Consider the following 26,840-nt stretch of genomic DNA (forward strand, 5'->3'; position numbering starts at 1 on the left):
CCTATCACCTAATGATATTTATAATTTCTGGTAAGACAATGTTTTCAAGATGAAATAATCACATAGTTACTATCTCAGGAAGCAGAAAACTGACTTGCCAGCATATGAACTAATCATGACCTCTGGTTAATTTAACACACTCCCCAGTCTTTCATTAGTTCTTCCTATCTCACTGAATCCTGTTTTGCACCCATAAAACTCCCGGATCTTCTAACCAATGGACTCAATACTACAGTAGTTTTTCTCTTTGCAGATACCAGGCTAAGAGGAAACTGTTTAGCTTCCATGTTTGCTAGAGGAAATAGTAGTGATCTAATGTGAACACCTCAAACTTTTACATACCCATTTGTTTGTAAATTGTAGTTATTGTTATAACTCATTAAAATCATCTCTTGGGTTCCTTTGGAGACCTTTGGAAACAGCATGGTACAGTTCATGTTCATTAAGCATTTGTTTTCCCAAATATTACATTAAGTTCTTTACATGAATTTTAATCTAATCTTTGTGCTGGCAAATTACATTAACTGCTGACCCAATAATCACTATTACTACCCCCCTCCCCCACGCACCTTCCCTGACTACCCTTAGTGCCGGGAGAAATCTCCACCTTATCTTTTTACAACTCCAATTTCTTGGAGTGAAACAATACAACATGTCTAGGAGATGAATCTTGACTCATCTAAGGAAATCATGGCAAGTTTTCTCCTTTGCTTAGATATTCAAGTTTTCCAGCTTCCTTTGTGACTATAATTGGCACATAACTAACAAGATGTGAAGAGTAAGCTTCTGAAAAAATACCAGGCTGTTAAGTTTCCTGACCTTCCCCTGAATCCAGGTTTGTTATAGTGCCAATGTCATCTTTTACTAAAACAGAAAAGAAGTTAAATTTAGGAGTCAGACACACATAGATATGAATTTTGGTTTTCTTCCTGAGCAATACAGGGGAAGATACTTATTTCTGTGAAGCCTCAGTTTTGTCACTTGCTAAACAGGGAAAATGTTATGACAGAACAACAGAATAAATAATAAATGGGGCAATAAAGGTGTGTAAATTTAGTTCCTGGGGTCTATAGTAGAGCTCAATAAATGGGACTGCTTATCAAATTAAAATGAATGAAAACACATCCCAGCCAAACCAATAAACACTCCCTAAGCCACATAATAAACCCTCTTCTCCATGGCCCCACTAAGTAATTTTGGTTTAATGGTCAGCAGAAATAAACGTATTTATGAAAGTTATGTTTTTCTTTTCAAAGGCCCAGTTGTTAGAAAAAAAGCACAAGTTATGTAGACAGCTGACAAATTTCCTTTACTTATTTTTGTATCCACATGATTGTAAAAAAGCAAACAGTGTTAAATGGCTATTTCTGGTAAAAACACACAGTGTTCAAACCTAAGAAGGATTACATTCTTTGGACAGGTTTTATTCCCAGAATATCGAACGCCTTGGCCATAACAGCAGCTACTGCTTCACACAGCAGCATACGCCACATGTTTACTTTCAACACTTGTCCTGAGAAAATAGAAAAAAAAAAAGATTAATTTGTCTTCTTGAAAACCATTACTAAAGAATCTGTATTACTTCTGTATTTTACTGAAAGGTGAATAGCCTAACCCATGTTTTGGGACTTTAACTAGAATTACCTTCACATTAAAATACAGACAATCCAAGGTTAAAATACAGACAATTCAAGAGAGATGTTTCTGTTCAAGAAATCTGTTTCTGATAAGGGGATACAAGTTCTACAATGATTAGAATGATAAATTTTATCTTTCTTCTAAAATTCTTTCAGAGTTTTATCTTAGGCCTCATAGTTTGAAATAACTATAAACTTTAATTTCAGGATAATGGTGAGATTATTTTTCCTAATGAAATTTCAATTCTCAGGCATGACTCTCAAAAACACCTACTTGCCCTGTAACAAATCACTTCAGTCTACTTCAGTAACTGTAACAGAAGCTAGCAGAAAGCCTAAGGTAAGAAAAGATACCACTTTTCTCCCAAAGGCAGCTTCCATTGTCAAAAACTCCCAAAGACTCATTCTGGGACCCTCAGTAACATTGCTTTCATTGGAAATGTCCTATTCCTAGTGGTCTTCCAATTGTTTTCTTTGGAGTTCTATGGTTGGTTCCATGCATGTGCTCGAGGGTGGGGAAAACTACTTTGTGTGGAATGAGAATTCCATTTATGCTTTTATTAGATCTAGTTGAATTTTGTCTGTTATATATGATAACGACCAGTGTATAGTTGGGAAGAAAATTTAGGAGGGGTGGGGGGCGGGGAGGTGTTCCATAAATAAAACAAGTTGAAAACCATCCATCCACACCCAATTCAAATAAATGCCTTGCTAGTGCCCCGTCCCCAATATGACCACTGAATACGACACTTACCAGTTTGTCGATCCTTTTCCACACAATAGCAGCTATCATAGAATTCTGTGAAAGTAGTTGCCAGCTCATAGATATAATCACAAAGAGTGTGAAGAAGTAAGTCATCTAAAATCTTCTGGAGAATCTCAGGGAATCGTAAAATGCACCGGCCTAGTTTCCATTCCTTTTCGTGGTCCAAAATGATCTTGGTCTCTTGAGCTGCTTTCTGGAGCATCTCTTCATCAATATTGGCCAGACGTGCAATAGACCTGAAAAATCAGGAAACAGCCATCATTTTCTTTTGTTAGGCACATCCTTCTCCACTCAGAAATATGTAATAAGAAATGACTGATGTAAATTAAAAATCCTATCAACTGATTCAAAATAGAACAATGTTGTACAAATACCGGATTCTAGTGAAGGCATACAACAAGTAAGCAGCTGTGTTTCCTCTGTCATCCAACATTTTGTCAAAGGAGAATATGTAGTCATTCAACCGGTTATGAGAAAGATCTGCATATTTGATACAACCATAAGCAACGGATGTCTGAGCAGCCTTTAATTCCTCTGCAGTTAAGACCTTTTGGAAAACAAACAAACAAAAACTTCATAGCTTACTGAACGCTGCCTTTGTCCTGATGCTAAGGCAGAAAAAGTAAACTTTAATAAATATCGACACTGAGGAAACATGGGCCAATCTATAAAAGGAATAATGAAAATATAACTCATCAGCTCTGCATAACAAAATGTTTTTCTATGAGATTTATAAAATATGAAGTGTCTGCTTGAATACTTTCCCCCCAATGTATTCAGTAGATACGAAATAGAAAGCACCAATAATTAGTTTATATCCACTTCATTCCATAAAGATTCTGAAGTAGCTTATAGAAAATAAAGTAACACAGCAAACTAGAAAAAAACTTAGGGTCGGGAAATTAACTGAAATTAAAACAGGGTGTCACAATAGAATGGATAAATAAGATATGGTATATATAGATAATGGAATTACTCAGCCATTGAAAAGAATGAAATAACATGGATGGATCTAGAGGGAATAATGCTAAGTGAAACAAGTCAGAGAAAGACAAATAGTATGTAATTTCACTCATAGGATTTGAGAAACAAATGATCAGAGAAAAAGAAGACAAAAAAACTGACCCTTAAATATACAGAACAAACTGGTGATTACCAGAGGGGAGGTGGGTAGGGAGATGGGTGAAACAGGTGAAGGGGATTAAGAGTACGCTTATCCTGATGAGCACTGAGTAATGTATAGAACTGCTGAGTCACTATGCTATATGCCAGAAACTAATGTAACACTGTATGTTAATTACACTGGAATTAAAAAAACAGGGTGTCAGGAGTAGGAGGAAGAACTCGTGCATTATCGTATTGTTAATATTTAGCCATGCATTCTAAAGCACTATTAGGCCACAAGTGATTAAGGTTCTTTTCTAGACACAATGGAGTTGTCTATAGTAGACTAACCCTTCTACCAAAAGCAACTATTTAAAAGTTGGATAAATCATAGGAAGCAACTATATGAAGTCACTAGAGAACATCAATATAAGCAAAGTTTGAGGGGCTATATATAATCTTTGGGAGAAGGAAAACACAAGAAGTTAAGTCTCACATTTACCTGACCTTTTCCCCTAGGGCACTGTCTAAATCACCATGTGGTAGTGACTGAAGGGAACAAAAGCCAAGCAGAAAGAAGTGGTCTTACTGGGGTAAGAAGAGGGAATTCAGAGTTTGGGGCTTCCAAAAGAGTGAGGAGAAAATCACCAATATAACAAAGAGGAGTGAAAAACTGAACACCTTCTTTCAAACTATCCAATGGCTGGCATTAACAAGGCAGGACTCCCAAAAAACCCAGCAGGAAAAAGCAAACTGGTAGTTGAAGAACTGAGCAGAGATTTCAGCAGCTGTGTGAGGCTGGGGAGTCCCAGAAGGAGCAAGGGAGAAGGGCACTAGTGAATTACCTGGTGAAACTAGAAGGGCCATATTTTACCAAAAAGAACTGTACCCTAATAGTAAAGATAAAACTGAAATGCTTCATTCAACCCTAACAGAGCTCCAGACCAAGACCGACAGAATTAAGATCACCAGCTGGTATGCCATCTGCCAGAAAAGAACTTAATTGGTTTTTGGAGGAAGATGACATTATCCAAAACCTTTATAATTTTGCATTCACAACATCCAGCATCCAGTTTGGGGGGGGGGGGGGGAGGCAGCTTAATAAAAAAGCCAGTTGCTATGACTGAAAACCAATGGGTGGGAAGAGGACCGACAAGACAACAGAAACAAAAAAGACAAAAGCAACTTTAAAATCTGGAACTGCTTAAAATAAAAAGATATTTAAAAATACTAATTACAGGAGCACCTGGGTGGCTTGGTTAAGCATCTGACTCTTGAGTTGGGCTCAGGTCATGATCCCAGGGTCGTGGGATCCAGCCCCGTGTCAGGCTCCATGCTGGGTGTGGAGCCTGCTTGGGATTCTCTTTCTCTCCTTCTGCCCCTCTCCCCTGCTCACACCCTCTCTCTCTAAAATAAATTTGAAAAAAAGTAATAAATAAAAATGAAGACATTAAAAAGACATGACAACCAACTATAATAGGTGATCCCGAACTGGACCCCAGACTGGAAAAATAACATGCATGAGACAAATGGTAAACTTAAATAAGGTCTGTAGACTATTAACTAGTGTTATATCACTAGTTAGTATCCTGATTCCATAATTATACTATGGATACATAAAGTATTGTTATTTGGGGAAGCTAACATAGCAATTCTTTGTACTATTTTGTAATTTTTATATGCCTAATATTATTTCAAAAATGAAAAGCTAAAATGGGAATGCAAGCTGGTGCAGCCACTCTGGAAAACAGTATGGAGGTTCCTCAAAAAACTAAAAATAGAACTACCCTACGACCTAGCAACTGCACTACTAGGTATTTATCCAAGGGATACAGGTATGCTGTGTTGAAGGGACACATGCCCTCTAATGTTTATAGAAGCACTATCAACAATAGCCAAAGTATGGAAGGAGCCCAAATGTCCATCAATGGATGAATGGATAAAGAAGATGTGGTATGTATATACACATACACACACACACACACACACACACACACACACACACACACACAATGGAGTATTACTCGGCAATCAAAAGAATGAAATCTTGCCATTTGCAACTACGTGGATGAAACTGGAGGGTATTATGCTAAGTGAAATTAGTCAGAGAAAGACAAAAATCATACGACTTCACTCATATGAGGACTTTTTTTTAAATTTTTTTTTTCAACGTTTTTTATTTATTTTTGGGACAGAGAGAGACAGAGCATGAACGGGGGAGGGGCAGAGAGAGAGGGAGATACAGAATCGGAAACAGGCTCCAGGCTCTGAGCCATCAGCCCAGAGCCCGCCGCGGGGCTCGAACTCACGGGCCGCGAGATCGTGACCTGGCTGAAGTCGGACGCTTAACCGACTGTGCCACCCAGGCACCCCATCATATGAGGACTTTAAGAGACAAAACAGATGAACATAAGGGAAGGGAAATAAAAATAATATAAAAACAGGGAGGGGGACAAAACAAAAGAGACTCATAAATATGGAGAACAAACTGAGGGTTACTGGAGGGGTTGTGGGAGGGGGGATGGGCTAAATGGGTAAGGGGCATTAAGGAATCTACTCCTGAAATCATTGTTTCACTATATGCTAACTAATTTGGATGTAAATTTTAAAAAATAAAAAATAAAAAAATGGAAATAGTCTAAAATAAGTAGAGGTAGATTGTATGTTGGTAATATTTTAGATATGTTGGGTTAAATAAAATACATTATTAAAATTAAAAAAAAATGAAAACCTTAAAGAAAACTACAATCGAAATACTCAAAAAATTAGAGGAAAGGGGCAAAACAATGTAGAAAAGATTCAAAATGAAGCAGAGGGAGAAAAAGCATGGGGAAGAAAAAGCAGAGGGGCACCTGGCTGGCTCAGTCAGTAAAGCATATGACTCTTGATCTTGGGGTTTGAAGTCTGAGCTCCACACTGGGGGTGATTACTTAGTTTTTAAAAAGCAGGTGTGAGAGACATATAGGACACACAGTGAAAAATTCTAACACATTATATAAGTACTTAGAATTCTGGGGAGTACAGAATGGAGCAAAGATGAAGTAATTTAAGAGATAGGGCTGAAAATTCTAAACTGATGAAAGAACACAACCTACAGATTTAGGAAGCTCAGCACCTCCCAAGCAGGATAAGTACACTCCACACGCCTCACCTGCAAAAACCCTCAAACCATACTTAGGCATTTATTTAGTCTAAGTACCAAAACAAAGCCTAAGAAAAACAGTAAAAGTAGTCTGAAAAAAAGATACACTACCTTCAAAGGAGCAATGAGATAAGTGATATTGAAAAGAAACTACAGAAGCTAAAAGACAATGGAATGCCACCTTTAAAATGCTGAAAGAGCTATGGGACTACAATTCTACACTCAATCAAAATACTGTTCAGGGGTGCCTGGGTGGCTCAGTGGTTAAGCGGCCGACTTCGGCTCAGGTCACAATCTCAGTCTGTGAGTTCAAGTCCCTCATCGGGCTCTCTGTCGGCACTGCAGAGTCAGCTTCAGATCCTCTGTCTCCCCCTCTCTCTGCCCCTCCCCAACTCACACTCTCCCTTCCAAAAATGAACATTTAAAAAAACAGATCATTCAAAACTACAGGCAATATAAAGATGTTCTCAGACAAATGCCAACAGAATTCATCACCGGCAAACGTGCACTACAAAAAAAGTATTAAAAGGAGATCCTCAAGGAAGAAGTGCACAGGAAAGAGTAAATATGTGAATAGATATAAATACAACAAACAATGGGTAAAGGACTTGAAAAGACCCCTCATGAAAGATATATAAATAGTCAATAAGCATTAAAAAAGGCAATCAACGGGGCGCCTGGGTGGCGCAGTCGGTTGAGCGTCCGACTTCAGCCAGGTCACGATCTCGTGGTCCGTGAGCTCGAGCCCCACGTCAGGCTCTGGGCTGATGGCTCAGAGCCTGGAGCCTGTTTCCGATTCTGTGTCTCCCTCTCTCTCTGCCCCTTCCCCGTTCATGCTCTGTCTCTCTCTGTCCCAAAAATAAATAAACGTTGAAAAAAAAAAAATTAAAAAAAAAAAAAAAAAAGGCAATCAACATTACTACTTATCAGGGAAATGCAAATATTAACCACAGTGAGATGCCACTGAATTCAACAGAAAAGATAAAAGACTGACAAATCAAGTGTTGGTAAAGATATGGGGCAAATGGAACAATCAAATATTAGTGGTGGGAGTATATAATGGTTACAATACTCTCTTTGGCAATTTTTAATAAAGTTAGGCAAAGCCAACCCTAACCTTACAATGCAGTAATGGTACATCTACATCCTGCCTAGGCCAGGACTAACATCTTATTCTACTTCTTCTGTAATTGTACTCTTCTGTTTATAGTAGTTCCATCCATTCCCTTATATCACTTGACTTACTGAAGAGTAAAAGACACAAAACCCTTTGAATCTCAAACCTTGACCTCCCTAATGTAGGCTGCAGAATCTAACCCTTTAGTTTGCAATATTTTCCAATCATTCATTCAAAGTTGTGACAGGAGAAATGCCAAGAAGCAGAGATACTACGCCACAGTAACAGCAGGAAAAGGTCATAGCCTTTTGTAGTAGCCAAGAACTGTATTTTCAAACTCAAGAATGAAGCAAACTTACTGTGCAATAAAATCTGAGTAATATAAGCTTAATCCTCCCCAGTTCTCTCTCAAAAAAAAAATCACAACACAGCACATGGTACACAATATGCCAACAAGGCTTTAGATTACCTTGTCTCTTTCTTTTTCCTTCAATTTGTCCATGGATCGTTTTAGTCCTTCTTCTAGAAGGTCTATGAGACGCACTGTTTCACCTGAACGTGTTTTAAACTTCTTCCTAAAAAAATGTAAGAGTCCCAGTTAAGTAGATTTTGAAACAGAATTTACAACTTCGAAATCTTTGAAAATGACGTTTTGACAATGTCTCATTCCACCTGGCAACCAGGGAGAATGCTGAAAGAAAGAGTGGTACTTTCAATTATCTTTCATCTTATAGTCCGCAAATCAAAGCATTCTATGCTTTAGGCTCCCCATAGCATTCTCTACATGTTGACCTATAATACATTCCCTAAAAGGGAAATAGATAGGACATTTGTTCATTTTCCTCAACATCAAGTTTGGCTTATTTTGCCTTCTCAGAAAAATTAATAAGATACATGTTTGATTCTAGAACTGTCTGGGAACTAAGCAAATTCTTTATTTTTTTAACTTTTATTTATTTTTAAAATTTATATCAAAGTTAGTTAGCATATAATGCAACAATGATTCCAGGAGATTCCTTAATGCCCCTTACCCATTTAGCTCACCCTCCCACAACCCCTCCAGTAACCTTGTTTGTTCTCCGTATTTAAGAGTCTCTTATGTTTTTGTCCCCCTCCCTGTTTTTGCTTCCCTTCCCTTATGTTCATCTGTTTTGTCTCTTAAAGTCCTCATGAGTGAAGTCATATATTTTTCTTCTCTAATTTCACTTAGCATAATACCCTCTAGTTCCATCCACATAGTTGCAAATGGCAAGATCTCATTCCTTTTGATTGCTGAGTAATATTCCATTGTGTATGTGTGTGTGTGTGTGTGTATATATACACACACACACATATACATACATATATATATATATATGTATATATATATATATATATATATACACACACACACACACACACACACACACGCACCACATCTTTATCCATTCATCCATCAATAGACATTTGGACTCTTTCCATACTTTGGCTATTGTCGATAGTGCTGCTATAAACATTGGGGTGCATGTGTCCCTTTGAAACAGCACTCCTATGCCCTTTAGATAAATACCTAGTAGTGCAATTGCTGGGTCATAGGGTAGCTCTATTTTTATTTTTTGAGGAACCTCCATACTGTTTTCCAGAGTGGCTGCACCAGCTTGCATTCCCACCAACAATGCAAAAGAGATCCTCTTTCTCCGCATCCTGGCCAACATCTGTTGTTGCCTGAGTTGTTAATGTTAGCCATTCTGACAGGTGTGAGGTGGTATCTTATTGTGGTTTTGGTTTGTATTTCCCAGATGATGAGTGATATTGAGCATTTTTTTCGTGTACCAGTTGGCCATCTGGATGTCTTCTTTGGAGAAATGTCTTATTGATGTCTTTTGCCCATTTCTTCACTGGATTATTTGTTTTTTAGGTGTTGAGTTTGATAAGTTCTTTATAGATTTTGGATACTAACCCTTTATCTGATATGTCATTTGCAAATATCTTCTCCCATTCCGTTGCTTGCCTTTTAGTTTTGCTGACTGTTTCCTTTGCTGTGCAGAAGATTTTTATTTTGATGAGGTCCCAGTAGTTCATTTCTAAGCAAATTCTTAATTGGAATCTCATTTTTATTTCTCTAGATAATAACCCCACCTGTTGAGTAGCAACCAACTCTGTACAAATCAGCTGAAGAGCTTAAACACAGGATGTCAGGGCTCCATTCATACCACTGAAATCAGAATCTCTGAGAATGTGACAAAAGCTTTGACAGACACTGTCCTGGGCAATGGTACTATTAAAAGCATTTTACAAAAACTGGATTTTACTGGGACAATTGGCTGGCTCAGTTGGTAGAGCATGGGACTTGATCTCAGGTCATGAGTTCAAGCCCCACGTTGGGCTTACTTCAACAAAAATTGGATTATACCTATTAAACAGAAGTTTGTACAACACTGAGTATATAATTTTCTTTTTTATTAAGTTATCTCCATACCTAATGTGGGGCTCAAACTCATGACTCTGAGATCAAGAGTTGTATGCTCCACCAACTGAGCCAGCCAGGCACCTCTAATTTTCTCTTTTTAAAAAATTCTTTGGGGAGGGTGCCTGGCTGGCTCAGCTGACTGAGAGTATCTGACTTTGGCTCAGATCATGATCTCACGGTTCATGGGCTCAAGGCCTATGTTGGACTCCATGCTGACAGTGGGGAGCCTGCTTGGGATTCTCTCTCTTCCTCTCTCTCTGCTCCTCCCCTGCTTGTGCTGTCTCTCTCAAAAATAAATAAACATTAAATAAAAATAAATAAAAATTCTTTGTGATCACCTTGGCTGGCTCATTCAGTTGAACATGCGACTCTTGATCTTGGGGTTGTCTGAACTCCACATTATCAAAAATAAAATCATAAAAAAAATTCTTCAAATGCAGAAATGGTACAAATGAAGCATGCTTTTCTAGTCAACACAAAGCCTACCAAAATAATCATGGTATTTCCCATTAAAGTTGTATTTTCAGCATTACCTTAGAAAGGATCTTCTTGATTATAGTATTAAAACTTACTATCCTACAAATACATTAAATACTTCTGTGGCTTTCCTTATGCCATCCCCTACTGTTTGACTATTCAGCAACTTCCAAATCTTCTGTCTGATGAAATGATAGCCATCAAAAGAGATGCCAAAATGCTAAGGGAGACCTTCCTATAACATCTCTACAATAAATGGTCTTTTCCTTTACTGCCTATATACACCTGCCTTGAATTTTTCTGCATTTTTTTGGTGCTGGTTTACTGCTCAGACTAGTGGTTCTAATAGAAGGAATCCATACCTGAATATCAAGAGTTTTTAAAAAAAATGCCTAATACCTACTTTAGTACGTAGTAAGTCAATAACTTCCCTGGTGGGGCTGGCATGTATAGTTTAACAGTCTCCCCAGGGAACTGCTCTGCTTCACAAGACAGACTCCTTAGTGTAAAGTCCACATTCTATTATCTTTGTGTACACACTGGAGCATCCAGACAATGCCATTCATATGTGCTCAATAAACAGGTGTCCAAAAATAAGAGGAAGATGTTTAAATAAAAGGACAAACTATTGCAAAAAGCTTTAAAACAGAAAATTCCACTAAAAAGCAGATGGCAGAATCTGTGAGCATTTCAATGTAAATATTTAAAATATGGTACACTGCCACTAGTTAACTATCATTAAAATTATTTTTCTCTTTAATGGTGCAGGATGCCATAATTACATTAACGGTGAGAGTGCAGAAATATGAAACAAAAAAATCATGGAAAAAAACCTCTTAGCCATTATGTGATCAAGTTAATTGCCAAAATATGAGTACTTGTGAGAAATATAGGTATAAAAGTAAATTTGATAATTTCACCCAACTATAAGAAAAATCATCTAAATATCAGTCCAGGGGTGCCTGGGTGGCTCAGCCGGTTAAGCATCCGACTTCACCTTGGGTCATGATCTCACAGTCTGAGTTTGAGCCCCGCATCGGGCTCTGTGCTGACAGCTCAGAGCCTGGAGGCTGCTTCAGATTCTGTGTCTCCCTCTTTCTCTGCCCCTCCCCTGCTCATGCTCTGTCTCTCTCTGTGTCAAAAATAAATAAAAACATTTAAAAAATAAAAGTAAAAAATAAATAAACACAAGTCCAAAAAACCAACAGTTAATAAACTAAGATACTATAAGCAATACTCAACACATCGTCCGATTTTCAAGCACTTTTTTAGGACCACGACACCAAAATGAGGACCTAGTGTCTTTTGATTCCAAAAAAGTGCAGCTCTACACAAGAGTGTAACTTAAATTATAATTTAAAAATGTTTGATGCTGGGGCACCTGGCTGGCTCAATCAATGAACATATGACTTCAGTTTGGGTCATCTCATGGTTCATGAGTTTGAGCCCCACATCTGTCTCTGTGCTGACAGCTCAGAGTCTGCATCAGATTCTAAGTCTCCCTCTCTCTCTCTGCCCCTCTCTGCTCATGCTCCCTCTCAAAAATAAATAAAACATTAAAAAAATTTAAAAAGTGATGTTGATTTCCACGTACTCTAGCTAAAATACCTTCACACATCTAGTCTGATTGTTGTAAACTTCATTAAGGCTTTTGTACATTGGCTAGCCAAGCATCTTGAGCTACTTCATGTGGTTTTTAAAAGCATTACCACTTCGGTGTAATGACATTTGGGCTGGATCACTAAATCTAAAATGCCACAGATTTTTAAAAAATTTTTTTATTTTTTAATGTTTGTTTATTTTTGAGAGAGACAGACAGAGTGTGAGCGGGTAAGGGGCAGAGAGAGGGAGACATGGAATCTGAAGCAGGCTCCAGGCTCTGAGCTGTCAGCACAGAGCCTGATGCGGGGCTCAAACCCACGAACCGCAAGATCATGACCTGAGGTGAAGTTGGGACGTTTAACTGACTGAGCCACCCAGGTGGCTAAAATGCCACAGATTTTAAAAGACATGATGTTAAATAGCTTAGTGACCCTAGGATATTACTGAATACAAGATGCTAAAAAATTTTATGCCTTTGAGTTGGTGATTATTATCTATATTTGCTTGTATTTATCTTTTATTTCATAAACATTGTACAGAATGTGGGAAAAAGACTGGAAAACAAAAACTGGATGTGTGAATATTAACATACAGGTCTCAAACTTATTATCTTTGAGATAAACATAAAAATGAAAGCTCAATTTTAAAACTCAATTGGAATCTCAATAAACGTATACCTATTTAGGTGTTTAACTGTGAAAGAAAAAGACAATTACAAAATGCTTGAAATATACTGTTGAGTATTTTCTTGAAATCTGAGGAGGTACTGTGATCGACTTTACAATTTAGATCTGTGCAAATGGAAACCCTCTTAAAATCTGTTAAATCTAGTGTGGTTTTCATTCAACTCTTTACAAATCTCCCTAAAAGGCTACATTCTCTAATAGCGATAAGACATAGGTACAAAAAAGCTCAGCTGGCAGCATCTGCAGACTGAGAAAAATTATGAACTTTAATTCTAATTTAATATCTAATGAAACATAGCCTTTTGCAAATAAATCTGGGGGTTGTGTATGTTATTAATACTCAGACTTTCCAGACTTACTTGTCTTCACCCAGCACCACACCAAATCCAGCATGAAACACTCGAGTTACTTTAGGGTCATACCAACCAATCATTTGAGCAGCACCAAATATTGTCTGGAAGTGCACAGACTACAAAGAAACAAATAGAAAGTTATCTGCTAAACTTTCTAATAACAAAAAAGTGACTTAAAGCTCTGTATGTAACGATAAAGATTTGTAAAGTTTAAATCTCACAAATCTTAGAAGGCAAGCATAATTATAATTATAAATAAGATCATCTTTATTCCCAATATATGAGAAACAGGTAAAGCAGGACTGTTACTTTCTATGTTCAAAGGTTTTTAAAGTGGCTGAATTAATAGTAGGTTCATTGTGCAAAAATTTCAGTTATATTTTAGGTCTCACAACCCCCTTTCAGATAGGAATGGTCACTGATGTTCAGGAAAGTAATCACCAGTTGATGGAGAAAAGCGGAAAAGCTGGGAAATATATTCCGATGTGGTCGAATCCAAACCCGGTTTTTTCTCTGTTACAGCAAAGTTCTGATCTTTAGTCGGAAGACTTCTATGTGCTAAATGCCACAAACCTCGCCATACTGTCTCAGTTCCAATCAGACCATGTAAGAACATAAACAAATCTGCAAACTCACTTGTCCACTGTCCACTACATAGATAATCATATCTGCTTTTTCCTCAAATAGTCTTTGTTTAATAGCAGCCAGGTCAGATGTATCATAAGTGTAACCTCCATCTGATTTTACTATGGTTAATGGTACAGAACATCCTGGGACAAACACAATCTTTCTGCCATCATCCACTTGCACAAATCCTAGGAAAGAAATCTTCATTAATAATGTTAAAAGAACCCTGAAGGAATATAAAGGATGAGCCATTATAAGATATTTACCAGAGAGCTCAAGAAATCACATTTTATTTTCTATGACCTACTAGGAGTCTGGGAAAATAGCTATTGTCTGGGCGCGCATGATTTCCTCAGGGCAGAGGTGAGATACCTGGCAGTTTTCTGGATTCTCACTACATTTGGCTCCTAAAAATGTCCCTAAAATTTTATTACCTTAAAAGTATAATCCCTAGGCCACAGATTGTGATTAATAAATACCATTTCCCACTCAAGGAGCCAGGCTTTCTTGGAGATACGAGATTGGCTGATTCTAGATCTAAGGCAGGAAATGTACAATAATCCTAGAATGTTGTGTACCTGAAAGCAAGTAAACTAGCAAAGACTAGAGAGACCGTAGGGCTCAAGAAAAAGACAAAAAAAAGGAAAGCCAATTTGAGGAAGCTACCATTAGCCAAAAAATGAGACAGTGATTATTAAAAAGTATAATAAAGGCAAATGATTTCAAAATGTAGAATGGAATAAACCCCATTTAAAATAATGCTAAAAACAACTCAGTTGTATCTGGAACATGCTAAGAAACTAATTTATTATTCTGAAATTGATAATTAAAAAGAATCAAGCATTTACACTACTTATCTTGAACTGTACTTCAGGATAACCAAAATAATTATGAGGCATCATTCTACAAAGGAGAATTCGAGGTAACAGAGAAAGAACAACAGAATACTACCATTTTTCAACCTGTAATGAAGTAATGCATCAAAATCACGATAGCTGCTAAAAACAACAGGGAAGAGGCTAACAGGGAAATCTGTGGCTAGATCAGGCTGACAACACCTGAGCCTACTAATCCATCTTAACCTAAAGAGAGCCAACCTGACATTATTGGAATGCTTGCAAATAAACAAAACAAAACAAAACAAAAAAACAAAAAACAAAAAAAGAAAACCTAAACCAGAATTTAATCAAACCACGGGGCGCCTTAATTGGCTCAGTTGGCTAAGCGTCGACTCTTGATTTTGGACATGTTCTTGTGTTTTGGGAGTTTGCGCCCCATATCTGCACTGACAGTGCAGAGCCTGCTTGGGATTCCCTCTCTCTCTCTCTCTCACAAAATAAATAAATAAACTTAAAAGAAAGAAAGAAACAATTTAATCAAGCCTCTTTAGAAGATACAGATGGAGGAACTGTTAAATATTATATGGGAAATACTCTTAGACAAATGGCCCAGTTTCTTCAATAACAAAAGAGAAAAATGGGGGGTGGGAGGCCCTTTGGCTATACAGAATGTAAGATATATATTAAACAAACATAATGTGCAGACTGAAAAAAAAGCTATTGATTGAAAAAGAGAATGTTGTATCCACTTTGACCTATTTGAAAATTTCCATAATGAAGTTAAAAAAAAGTAAAGTGCCTACCTCTATCTTCGAATTCCTTTACAATATCATTCATCCTATCTTGATAGAAGGACTCCCCCCTCTCTATTAAAGAGATGTCCAATGCATCATAGATTTTATTAAACTCTAGGAAAAAAATTTCACCAAATAAAATGTCTAAGAATTTAAACAAACAGGAGACATGCATTTAACATTAAAATATATTATTTAACTACAACATCTGGAAGGTTAAATTTAATCACATTAAAAATGTATGATATAGAACATTATATATATACTGCCATTTTGAAAACGTGGAAAGAATATGGAAAGACACTCATCAAAATAATAGTCGGTGGAACTATAATTTTTATTTTCTTTTTCCTTGCCCACATTTTGTTCTACAAGAAACATGTACATCTTGTATAACTTTTAAAACTCTACCTTTATAAAATGTAAATGCAAAGAAAAAGAACTTCCCTCTTTGGAGATCTAATATTTACTGAATTTTCTTATAGTTTTTCCTAAATTGTTCCATCTACCTGTCTAGCCATGCATCAGTAATGCAAATACTACCTATGGCAGCATTATAAAACATTTTACAAACCAGTGCTGCAAAATAGCTATCACTACCATTCTTTTATTGGCTATTCTTATCCATATATTCTTCAAAGTGACCTTAAAATTACTTTGTCAAGCTTGAAAACCTGAAATTGTTTGCCAAGTTTTCCCAATTAATTTTTTCTCCTAAGGAAGTTAAAATCTGCAGTTGCCTATCTTAATATACTTTCTTAATAGCTGTTTCAGTGTCAGAAAATATTTGAAGAAAAAAATCCATTTGGCAGTCTTTGAAAGTTTAACACGTCATTAAAGGTCAATTGAGTAAAAGACTCAAGAAAACTACATACAATATATCTCTTGGATGAAATGAACAAAGCCAAGAACTCACCTTGGCGGGAGACATCACAGATAAGCTTCCAAGCTTTTATAATATCTGGATTTTTACTCTGGAGCAGAACTACACATTGGTATGCTCGCTTCTTAAATTCCTCCTCGGTATCAAATCTTTTCTTGGATTCCTGTGTTTAAAAAAAAAAAAGTAATGTTAAAAGAGCCAGCTTTGTATTTCTAGATACAGAGTGTTTCTAAAACAAAAACACCAAAAGTGAGGAAGTGGAAATTTACAACACCTGGACAGAAACAGAACAGATGCTCTCAACAGCCAACAGTACAGTTACAAATCAATGTGCCAAAGAGCCCTATTATTTCTTTGAAATAATTTTTCTTGAAAATACAAAATTCTCACCACAGTGCTACCTCCACTTTTCCAAGTTATAAAATCATTCTTCACAGCAATGGTTTAAGAGTAATAAAGAATAGCTAACAGGTGGGCTGAATTTTCCGTGCTCCATTTTCCATCCTGGATGTGGTTCTGAATGAGTAATTACTTTTTTTGTAATTAAAAATAAAATTGCTGTCATAGTTTTATTTCTATTTTGAAAGAAACACATTTACTATTAAAAAAAAAAAAATTGTCTATCCCACCCCAACCTAAACAGGGATAATGCTTTGGTGCATAACTCTAGACATTTCTTTGCAAATACATGCCTATGTGTTTTAACAAAGCCTGACTATATATGGCTTTTCTTTTACTGTGCCTTTTGAATTTAGCCTCATTGTATCCAGAACACAAAATTCCAATAGATTACAACATTAGTTATGTAATTTACCAGTCTTACATCGGTAAATATTTTGTTTTCAATTTTTTCATTAGAAAATACTGAGACACATCCTATAAAACAAAGCAAAAACACACGAATATTTTTGTTTTACTTTTCATGTTTACTTTTTGCCATAGTAATCCTGTTCTTGGGAAGTTGTCTATCGTAAGAAAATAATTTTAAAAAGAGAAAAAACTTCCATGTTCAAAAGTTGTTTACTGAATGGATAAAAGTACTCCAAAAACACCCCAACATGGGGATTAACATAAATTTTAGCACATCAATCCAACAAAAAATATAGTAACACAAAAGAGCTGATAATGAAATGCTAAACATTAATACAAAAATTGTATTACATTCACAAATGGTGTAATAAATGTCTGTATATGGACATCACAAAGTCAAAGAAAGTTGACTACAGTAATTTAAAATTACGGTTTATAAAAACCTAATTGTCTTCTAAAAACTATTTTTACCTACACTTTAACATTTTCAACATACCAAATTGAGAAAAGCATCAAGAAAACTTCAAATACTGGGGTGCTTGGGGGGCTCAGTTGGTTAAGTGTCTGACTCTTGATCTCAGCTCAGGTCATGACCTCACAGTTTGAGTTTAAGTCCCACATCGGGCTCTGCACTGACAGCACAGAGCTTGCTTGGGATTCTGTCTCCCTCACTCTCTGCCTTTCCTCTGCCTGTGCGCATGCACGCACACTCTCTCAAAAATAAACATTAAGAAAAAGGCAGGGTAATGTGAGTAATGTGGTTGAATTCAACTTTAAAAAAAAAAAATTTTTTTTAATGTTTATTTATTTTTGAGACAGAGTGAGACAGACCATGGGTGGGGGAGGGCCAGAGACAGGGGGACACAGAATCTGAAGCAGGCTCCAGGCTCTGAGCTGTCAGCACAGAGCCTGACGCAGGGCTCAAACCATGAACTGTGAGAACGTGACCTGAGCCGAAGTCGGACGCCCAACCGACTGAGCCACCCAGGTGCTCCAAGAATTCAATTTTTAACATACACTGATTCAAAAAGCAAAAATGGTGTGTTAAGGGGCAGGGAGTTTACTTTTAACCCCACGGTAGCTTCAAATACTATTCAGAACTCCCTAAAGAAAAGTAGTAATTATTATTAATGTAAACATGAAAATATTTTAATAATAAATGATATCTAACCTTATAAAAGGCTTGTAGATCCCCAATTGGAGGTGAAATTGTTAGGTAATCTGGAAATTTATCTTGAAGGTGAGCGATGAGCATGCCAAACTGGGTCCCCCAGTCTCCCACGTGGTTTAACCTAGTATCAGTCAGAACACAAAATCATTTGAAAATGAAAACCATGCTTAAATTAGACAAACTATATTCCATTAGGAACCACTAACATTGAAGTGCCAGTACATCACATTTAGCAGCATCTTGTTTCCTCAGTTGTCTCAACTGGTCTGCAAGCTCCAGGGGAGGCTGCACATAGCAGGCCTCTAGGATTTGGTAAATGAAGTCCCTACTGATGGATTATGATCCGTTGTGTAATTAGCTGAGACACAGACAGGTGAGCCAACTGCTGATCATTAAAATTTTATGAAAATTTAATTTCTCAACCAATTATCTTAGTGTAATTTAGATCAGTGGTTCTCAAATGTCAGTGGACAAAATTCTTCAAAATATGTCAATCCAACCATTTTACATCCCTCACTGTTTTTCACTAATCTCAAATCACCAGATAATCTCATAAATGGATTATAAAAATAGTCTTCTGGGGCGCCTGGGTGGCTCAGTTGGTTAAGCGTCTGACTTTGGTTCAGGTCATGATCTCGCGGTTTGTGAGTTCAAGCCCTGCACCAGGCTCTGTGGTGACAGCTCAGAGCCTGGAGCATGTTCCCGATTCTGTCTCCCTTTCTCTCTGCCCCTCCCCCACTCACTCTGTCTCTCTCAAAAACAAACAACCATTATTAAAAACAATTTTTTTAGGGGCGCCTGGGTGGCGCAGTCGGTTAAGCGTCCGACTTCAGCCAGGTCACGATCTCGCGGTCCGTGAGTTCGAGCCCCGCGTCGGGCTCTGGGCTGATGGCTCAGAGCCTGGAGCCTGTTTCCGATTCTGTGTCTCCCTCTCTCTCTGCCCCTCCCCCGTTCATGCTCTGTCTCTCTCTGTCCCAAAAATAAATAAACGTTGAAAAAAAAAAAAAAAAATTTTTTTAAAATAGTTTTCTAACCTACATTTCTGCCTTCTTTGCCTAGCTTCTTCACAGAAGTCAGACTAATCTTTATTTGGATTACACTGCTCTCCTAATTATGACTCTCAAGAGCTTCCCATTATACTTAATAAAATCCTAATTTCTTACCATGGCCCACAGGCCCAGGATCTCTTTCTTGCCTACTTCTCCCCCTACTAGACTATAACCCCTTGGATACAGGAGGTACTCAAGAAGATCTGTGGAATGAATGGGGAGCTTTTTCCTTGGTTCCACTCCCAGAGTCTAAAAGTTATCAGTTCAGAGGGTCCAAAGACACAATTTAAAAAGCCCACTGGGTGATTAGAAGCAGAACTGGGGCGCCTGGGTGGTTCAGTTGGTTAAGCATCCAACTCTTGATACTGGCTCAGGTCACGATCTCACAGTTCGTGGGAATAAGCCCTGTATTGGGCTCTATGCTAAAAACATGGAGTCTGTTTGGGATTCTCTCTCTGCCCCTCCCCTCCTGGTTCTCTTTGTCTCAAAATAAATTTAAAAAAAAAAAAAAGAAAAGAAAAAAAAAAGAATCATACTTATAAATCAGTCATTTAGTCAAAGATTCTTTCTCAAGCAACATTTTTCATACCTTAGCACATCATATCCTGCAAATTCAAAGAGGCGGGACATACTCTCTCCTATGATAGTTGACCTGAGATGGCCTACATGCATCTCTTTAGCTATGTTGGGAGAGGAGAAATCAACTATAACCTGAAACAGACAATAAAATAGATTTTAGACAATAATATTGTACTATTATTATGTAATGTGATAAATACAGATACAAAGGCAATTGCGTTAAAATACATGTGTATCAAAGTAATACCTCATACATCTTAAATTTTCACATCATGACAAATACTTCAATTAAAAATTTTAAAGGGGTACAAGACATTTTATTCTAACATTTATTAATAACATTTAATTGTAAACTCAGACATAAATAGTAGCTTGGGTTGTAATTCAAGGGTGTTAAGTTCTGGTGAATCTACTTGTCCATTTTTAATTGAAAAGGAATAAAATTTATTTATATAAATAATCCATCCCTTATTTCAGCCAAACCTCAGCTGGCTACCCCAAATGCCTTGTGGAATAATGTGAAAAGAAAAACCACATAATAAACAAGACCCAGGAGAAAGGCTATTTCCATTATGTTCATAATATCAAATATTAATGATTAAATCTCAATAGAAAAAGTGGAAGCTGGTCACAGCACTTCACATTCACTTTAAGGTATTAACGTATCAACTGAAAACTATATATACCTTTTTATTCTCTCCAAGGGGAGGTAGTTGAACCCCATTCACCAGGAGATTGGTTAACTGTTGTGATACATAGTCCTTCCTTAAGTGGACATTAATAAAACCTAATGAACGGTAAGAGGAGAGAAAAAAAAAATCAGATCGTTTTCCTGTCTTGAATGATTGTTCACTCCCAAAGACTTTGTCAATTTCATTTATGCTGGCTCCAAAGTGCTGATCTGGCTCTGGCAAAACTCTTTTAAGAATTCCAACACCACCTGAGGCCCTCTTGGAAGCTCCCTGTTTCAGTATCTATTTCAAACATTACCACTCTCCTGAAAGCTTCCTACTTACTCCTGGGCCCCTTTATTCTCAGTACATGATTTGTTCATCTATTAACAGAAAATTGAGGGCCCTTTCGTCCCAGACTTATCTGCCATTATCCATCTCCTTTTTGCTAATGAAACACTAAGTCACAGGGAGGTAAAATAACTCATCCAAGATCCAGCAGCTAAGTCGAGACTAAAACATCAGTTTCCTAACTCTCAGTCCAAGGTGTTCTTACCACTTTGTTAGGTATACAGGTTTTAACCCTATACTTATATTTAAAATGGTTCTTTATTTCAGAAAAGACCCAACATCAGTACAACCACTTAAGAAGGGTAACACTGTCATACCAGGACCAGCAATTTCAACTTTTTCAACACATTCATTGTCTGGGAGGTGTTTGGTAATGTTTTCGGCAATTTCTCTTGGATTAACTTTCTGTTCCTTGGTTTTGAGCATCTATAACACAATATAAAATGATTCATTACACAAGTTCCAGAAATTTACTCAGAAATACACAACTGATAAAGCATGAGATGCATGACATTAAGACCCATCAAAAGGCAGAAGCAAAGAAGTCCAATGACTTGTATATAATCTTGAACACAGACAGATTAAAGCATCAAGCCATCAACAGTGCCAAGAGGAATACAAAAGTGCCCAAACCACATGATCTCCATTTCAAAATGAGCTGCCACAGACATCTAGAACTCTTTTATGAAGACATAACAAAGTCTTTAGTTATGATGCCTGTTTCCAGGATATTTACATTTTGAATTTTCAAATCAGGAAAGTGTGCAATAATCAAACCTGGAAAATAAAATAGTACCCTTATAAACTTAACCCCAATGTAGACGTATAAAAATTACTTAGAAAAAAAAATCTGGATTTTAAAAACCCTTCCTACTTAACAAAGAAAGGAAAACAAAAAGTCTCAAACCAGGGGCAATTAACCACAAATACATCAGACAATGCAGCTATTAAAAATAGGGAATTCCTCTAACTGAAAATGAAATATGTAAGCCCATCTCAAAGACACCAGAGCTGCATCAAATTATTTGATGGGAACACTGGTTGGTGAATGTAACTTTTAATCCTTCACCTTTCAACACTCATTAGTAACACACAGCAATCCTGGACACAACAGGAAGGAAGTACCAATGCAAGAGTATCAACTACTAGCCTTAAATATTGAAAATACACATAAAATTTAACTGAATATTCAAATTTGTGGTTTTAAAATTAAAAACATACTTCCCCTATTCTCAAGTTTTTCTGAACTGTGGAAAATGTTCTTTTCACTGAGAATATAATTTGCTATTATTTATGTAAATAATAATGATGCCAATTAATGCTTAAGAAAATAAAATCACCAAGAATGCTTTGTAATAACACAATCACCTGTGAGATACCCATGGCACTATTACACTGATAGTCCCCAAACTTGGGCTGTTGACTTGGTGTCACTATCAGAGGAGGATTTTCCAGATCTGGATATGCAGCCTTAATGGCGCAACCAAAGACCTCTTGCAGTCGGCTATTGATGTTAATCATATTTTTAGTTGGTCTGGTTCTTTCTGCTTGAAGACTCTGTAAGAAAAGAATGAAAATATCAAACCATCATACAAAATGTTCCCAAATATTTTGAGAAACCTTCAGATGTCCTGAGAAGGTAACAGACACTTTGCAATGTTCTCACATCTGGGACATGCTGAAAAACGTTAATAGGACAACCAAGCAGTGTTTCTAAGTCAGAGCATGTGACCAAAGTGACCCAGGGAAAGAAGGTAAGGTGCATGGGTGTCCACACAGTACTTTATTCATCTATGGCTTGTTCTTTTCTTTTCTTTGTGTACCTTGTGTTCAGTTGCCATTACTTAGTAGGGTAAAGTATTTGTGAAAGAACTAATGTGCCCTTCCTCCCATTACACTGACAGCATTCTATTATTTACACATTAGAGTTAATGTGCATGATGGAAATGTGTATTAGAGTACACTGTACTTGGGGCACCTGGCTTGCTCAGTTGGTGGCATGTGACTCTTGATCTCCAGGTTGTAAGTTTGAACTCCATGTTGGGTGTAGAGATTAAAAATAAAATCTAAAAAAAAAAAAAAAAAAAAAAAAAAGGAATAGACTGTACTTCTTTTGTATGTTTTTCCTCATATCTTCTGCCACATATTAGACATTTAATACTTTTGAATTGAAATGAATACAGAAATGAGTACACATCAGAATGAATGAGGTAATTAGAAAGGTGAAGTATATGGGGGAAAGACTCCGTGGAAAAGAAACATGATCTTAGAAGACTCCAAGCAAAGTGATTTCAAGCAGAATAGATCACAAGCCGGTGATAAAAACACTTCATAGGAGTCAGGTGGGCAGAGTCTAAGATAAATGAAAAGAATCTAATGCCAGTGTAGTCTGGCTGGAATAGTATACACACACAGGAGAACAATTATAGTGGTGAGATCATCCTTCAGGACGTGTCATCAGCAGACCTGAGAGTCAGGCCAAGAAATTTAAACCTCAACTAAAGCAAGCTCAGTTTTTTGACAAAACTGATAAACACTACTAGATCAGTGGAAAGAAACCAAATATGGCACTGTAAAATATAAAAATAAAATTGTAAAACAACCAACTTAGGGCAGAGAAGGACTATGGATATATTCTATGTTTTCCTTTGATAGAGAATTATTTAAAAAGATGATTTTTTTAAAAAGGCAACAGCATAAATTGTTTAAAAAATGTCTCAACTCTACTCAAAGTCTATGTCAAGCTGGCCAAATATTTAGGATGAAACACTTCAGAGGGCCCTGGAAGGACAAGGTTACACCAACTTCTCCATTACTTGCACCAACAACTTAGTCCTAACTGGTCTAATGCAGGGAAAAAGACAGGATTTCTTTCCTCACATCTCCAAATTCCTCATGGCATACTTTCTGAATCTTTGATAAGTTTTTTTTTTTTTTAAAGGTATAATAACTCAAACTGCAGAATGAAAAACAACCCAGAATACTTACCCTTCGAAGGATATTTAGTCGATACTTTAATTTTAAATTTTCTTCTCGCAACTGTTCCAAATTTGGAGAAACTTCTAAACCGCCGCAGTTTTTTAACCGATCAATTTCAGCAGTCAGAGACTTAATCTCTTTTTCCTATGAAGGAAAAGGCAGTTCATTCAGTCCAGTATGATTGATGACATCCATAATGTGATGGACTGTCCCTAAACTTATTTCTTTTCCTCTCTTCAGCAGGGCATGGTAGAGGTGATGGGAATGAAGGGCCTTCCCTTTGATAAGTTGTGATTTTTCCTCCTTGATGCTTTTGATTACATTAGCACATTATCCTGTATACGAAAGAATCAAGTGTGTATGTTGGAGAAGAGGAACAGGAAGGAGTGTTAAGCATATAATGGGATAAGTCTTACATCCTGTCTGTGTCTTTGGTCTTAATAAACCACTCTGATTTAGTGACAGTACCAGTTAAGTTCAAGGGTGGCCAAATTGACTTTATTCCCAAATCTTAGGACTTTAGGGCTCCTTTAAAAAGAAACTTTTTGTCACATTTAAAATAGCTCCAGTGTCTGCATTTTGTCCTTTCTTAGACAAAGTAACTTCCTAGTTTTTCCCTTAATTTCCCTTGTCTTATGTCCTAGACCAGGCTTTTTACTCTAATACCTAAACCTAAAAACATGCAAATTCAGAAAGAAATAAATAAAGCTTCCAACCTAACAGAATTACTAAGGAGGAGATTCCTTACCTGAAATTTGATAATGTTTACCAGAAGATAACTACAGCAAAACAAGTTGCCATAATGAGCATATACTATGTTTCATGCACTGAGCTAAACATTTTTCAGAAACTATCTCTGGGGCACCTGGGTGGCTCAGTTGGTTAAGCATCTGACTCTTGACTCTGGCTGAGGTCCTCATCCCAGGTTTGTGGGATGGAGCTCTGCGCAGGGCGCTGCACTGGGCCTGCTGAAGATTCTCTCCAGGTGCCTGGGTAGCTCAGTTGGTTGAGTGTGAGACTCTGGCTCAGGTTATGATCTCACGGTTCATGAGTTCAAGCCTCACATTGGGCTCTTTGCTGATATGGTAGCTCAGAGCCTGCTTCAGATTCTGTCTCCCTCTCTTTGCCCTTCCCCCACTTTCTCCCACTCTCTCAAAAATAAACATCAAAAAAAAATTCTCTCTGCCCCACTCGCACTCTCTAAAACAAACAAATCATCTGCATAATTCTTTATAACAACCCAAAGGTAAGGTACTTATACCCCCACATTGACAAAGAATACATGGCTCAGAACCAGAAAGAACCTGACATTTTGCTCCACGAACTTGTATTCTGTGATCGCTGGTTTAGCATAAAACAGTTCCTGAGATTTGATGAAAGTACTTAAACCACTTTCTTACTACCCTTCCCTACCTGAGCATAAAAGGTTATGGAAATGTCTCACTTTCACTTTTATAAGCTGTGACTGTTCTTCCCCCAGGAATACTGAAGGCTGAGACCAAATTAACCACTCTTTGGGCATTTTAGGAATCCTCTCGCTCAGTATCATAGAGAGAACGGCGGCTGAGTTGCGAACCAGGATCAAGGGCTGCTGCTTTTATTCCACTTACCCCCTCTGCCTGCCCTCCCCCCACCCTGCATCCCGAGAGAGCACGTGTGTGTGCGGGAAAGGAGGGGCACAGTGGGAAAGTAGGAGCACTTGTACTGAACACGCTAAGCTCCAGCGCACCAAAGACGCTGGTTTGGGGGGCTCTAGGAGAGGGCAAGGACCTCTACACCGGGGGTGCTGGTTCGGGAGGCCACTGTCATAAGGGCCTTGGAAGGATGGGTTCTTCCTCCCCCACGCCCGAGAAACATCTCTGGAAGGTGTTTGCTTCGGATCTAGCACAGGCCCGTATGTCCGGACACCCTTGCCCACGTCTGAGGGGACCAGAGTGGTTCCGCATCACCGAAGCTGTCCCGACGCTGTTCGGGCAGGAGCTAGTCCTTCCCCTCCAGGCCTTTCTACTAGTCCTATGTGGTCCTACCTGCTGTAGCAGTCTCGCGGAGCACTGAGCCACCAAACCTTCCATCCTCCCGTCAGCTACAATCACTCCAAGTGGCCGGAAGCGGAAACGAACAGTTCCTCCCGGAAGCGGAAACCCTCCTTCCCGCGCCACGCTTTGCTGTTGACTGTGTGCCGCCACCTCTGCTGCCACCTGGTGGGATGCAGGCGACACTCCGGGAACAACAAGTGGAGAAATGCTGGCTGTTGCCTTTGGATTCCTATGTTGGTGCAGGGGCAGAGAAATTGAGAGGAACTGGGCAAGAGCTGCTCTGTGCTTCGATTGATTTAGACAAAGACACGTTCCTCTGTCTGTCAAGGGCATCAGTTTTCCCTTCTGTGAAATGGGAACATAATGAACACAATCCATTCATTTATTCAACAAGTATTTATTTTGCACTTTAACGTGGGGGACACTATTCCAGGCACTAGAACACAAGCTGGAAATAAGACAAGGTCCTCAAGAGATATGCTAGACAAAAAAGTAAACTCCCGCAGATAGTTTTAATTGGCAGGAAAGTGTTAAAAGACAAAATTCAAGAAAGTCTGAAGATATAATTGACTTTATTAAGTGATGCATGAATGAGACAGGTCCTATCTAAAATGAAGGAGAGATCCAAAGGGCTACAGAAAAAGAAAAGTTTTTAAAGATAGGACAAAGAAATCATAAACAGGAAAAATGATTATTTGGGGTGAGGTCACCTTCCTTT

The 26,840-nt window shown here is 37.7% G+C and overlaps 1 protein-coding gene across 1 annotated transcript; it reads right to left on the reverse strand.

The window, feature by feature from the left end:
* Positions 1 to 1,288: 1,288 nt before the first annotated feature.
* Positions 1,289 to 26,239, reverse strand: RARS1 (arginyl-tRNA synthetase 1). The gene is made up of 15 exons (XM_003981329.6): positions 26,114 to 26,239; positions 24,096 to 24,230; positions 22,476 to 22,664; positions 21,425 to 21,533; positions 20,772 to 20,872; positions 20,096 to 20,217; positions 18,458 to 18,578; positions 16,510 to 16,639; positions 15,603 to 15,707; positions 13,970 to 14,148; positions 13,340 to 13,449; positions 8,236 to 8,341; positions 2,778 to 2,950; positions 2,392 to 2,639; positions 1,289 to 1,513 (listed from the first exon to the last, which is right to left on the reverse strand). The coding sequence occupies exons 1-15, from the start codon at positions 26,156 to 26,158 to the stop codon at positions 1,404 to 1,406; spliced, it is 1,983 nt and encodes a 660-aa protein (XP_003981378.2). The 5' UTR covers positions 26,159 to 26,239; the 3' UTR covers positions 1,289 to 1,403.
* Positions 26,240 to 26,840: the final 601 nt, after the last annotated feature.

The sequence above is a fragment of the Felis catus genome, chromosome A1, assembly GCF_018350175.1.
Source record: "Felis catus isolate Fca126 chromosome A1, F.catus_Fca126_mat1.0, whole genome shotgun sequence".
Lineage (NCBI taxonomy): Eukaryota > Metazoa > Chordata > Mammalia > Carnivora > Felidae > Felis > Felis catus.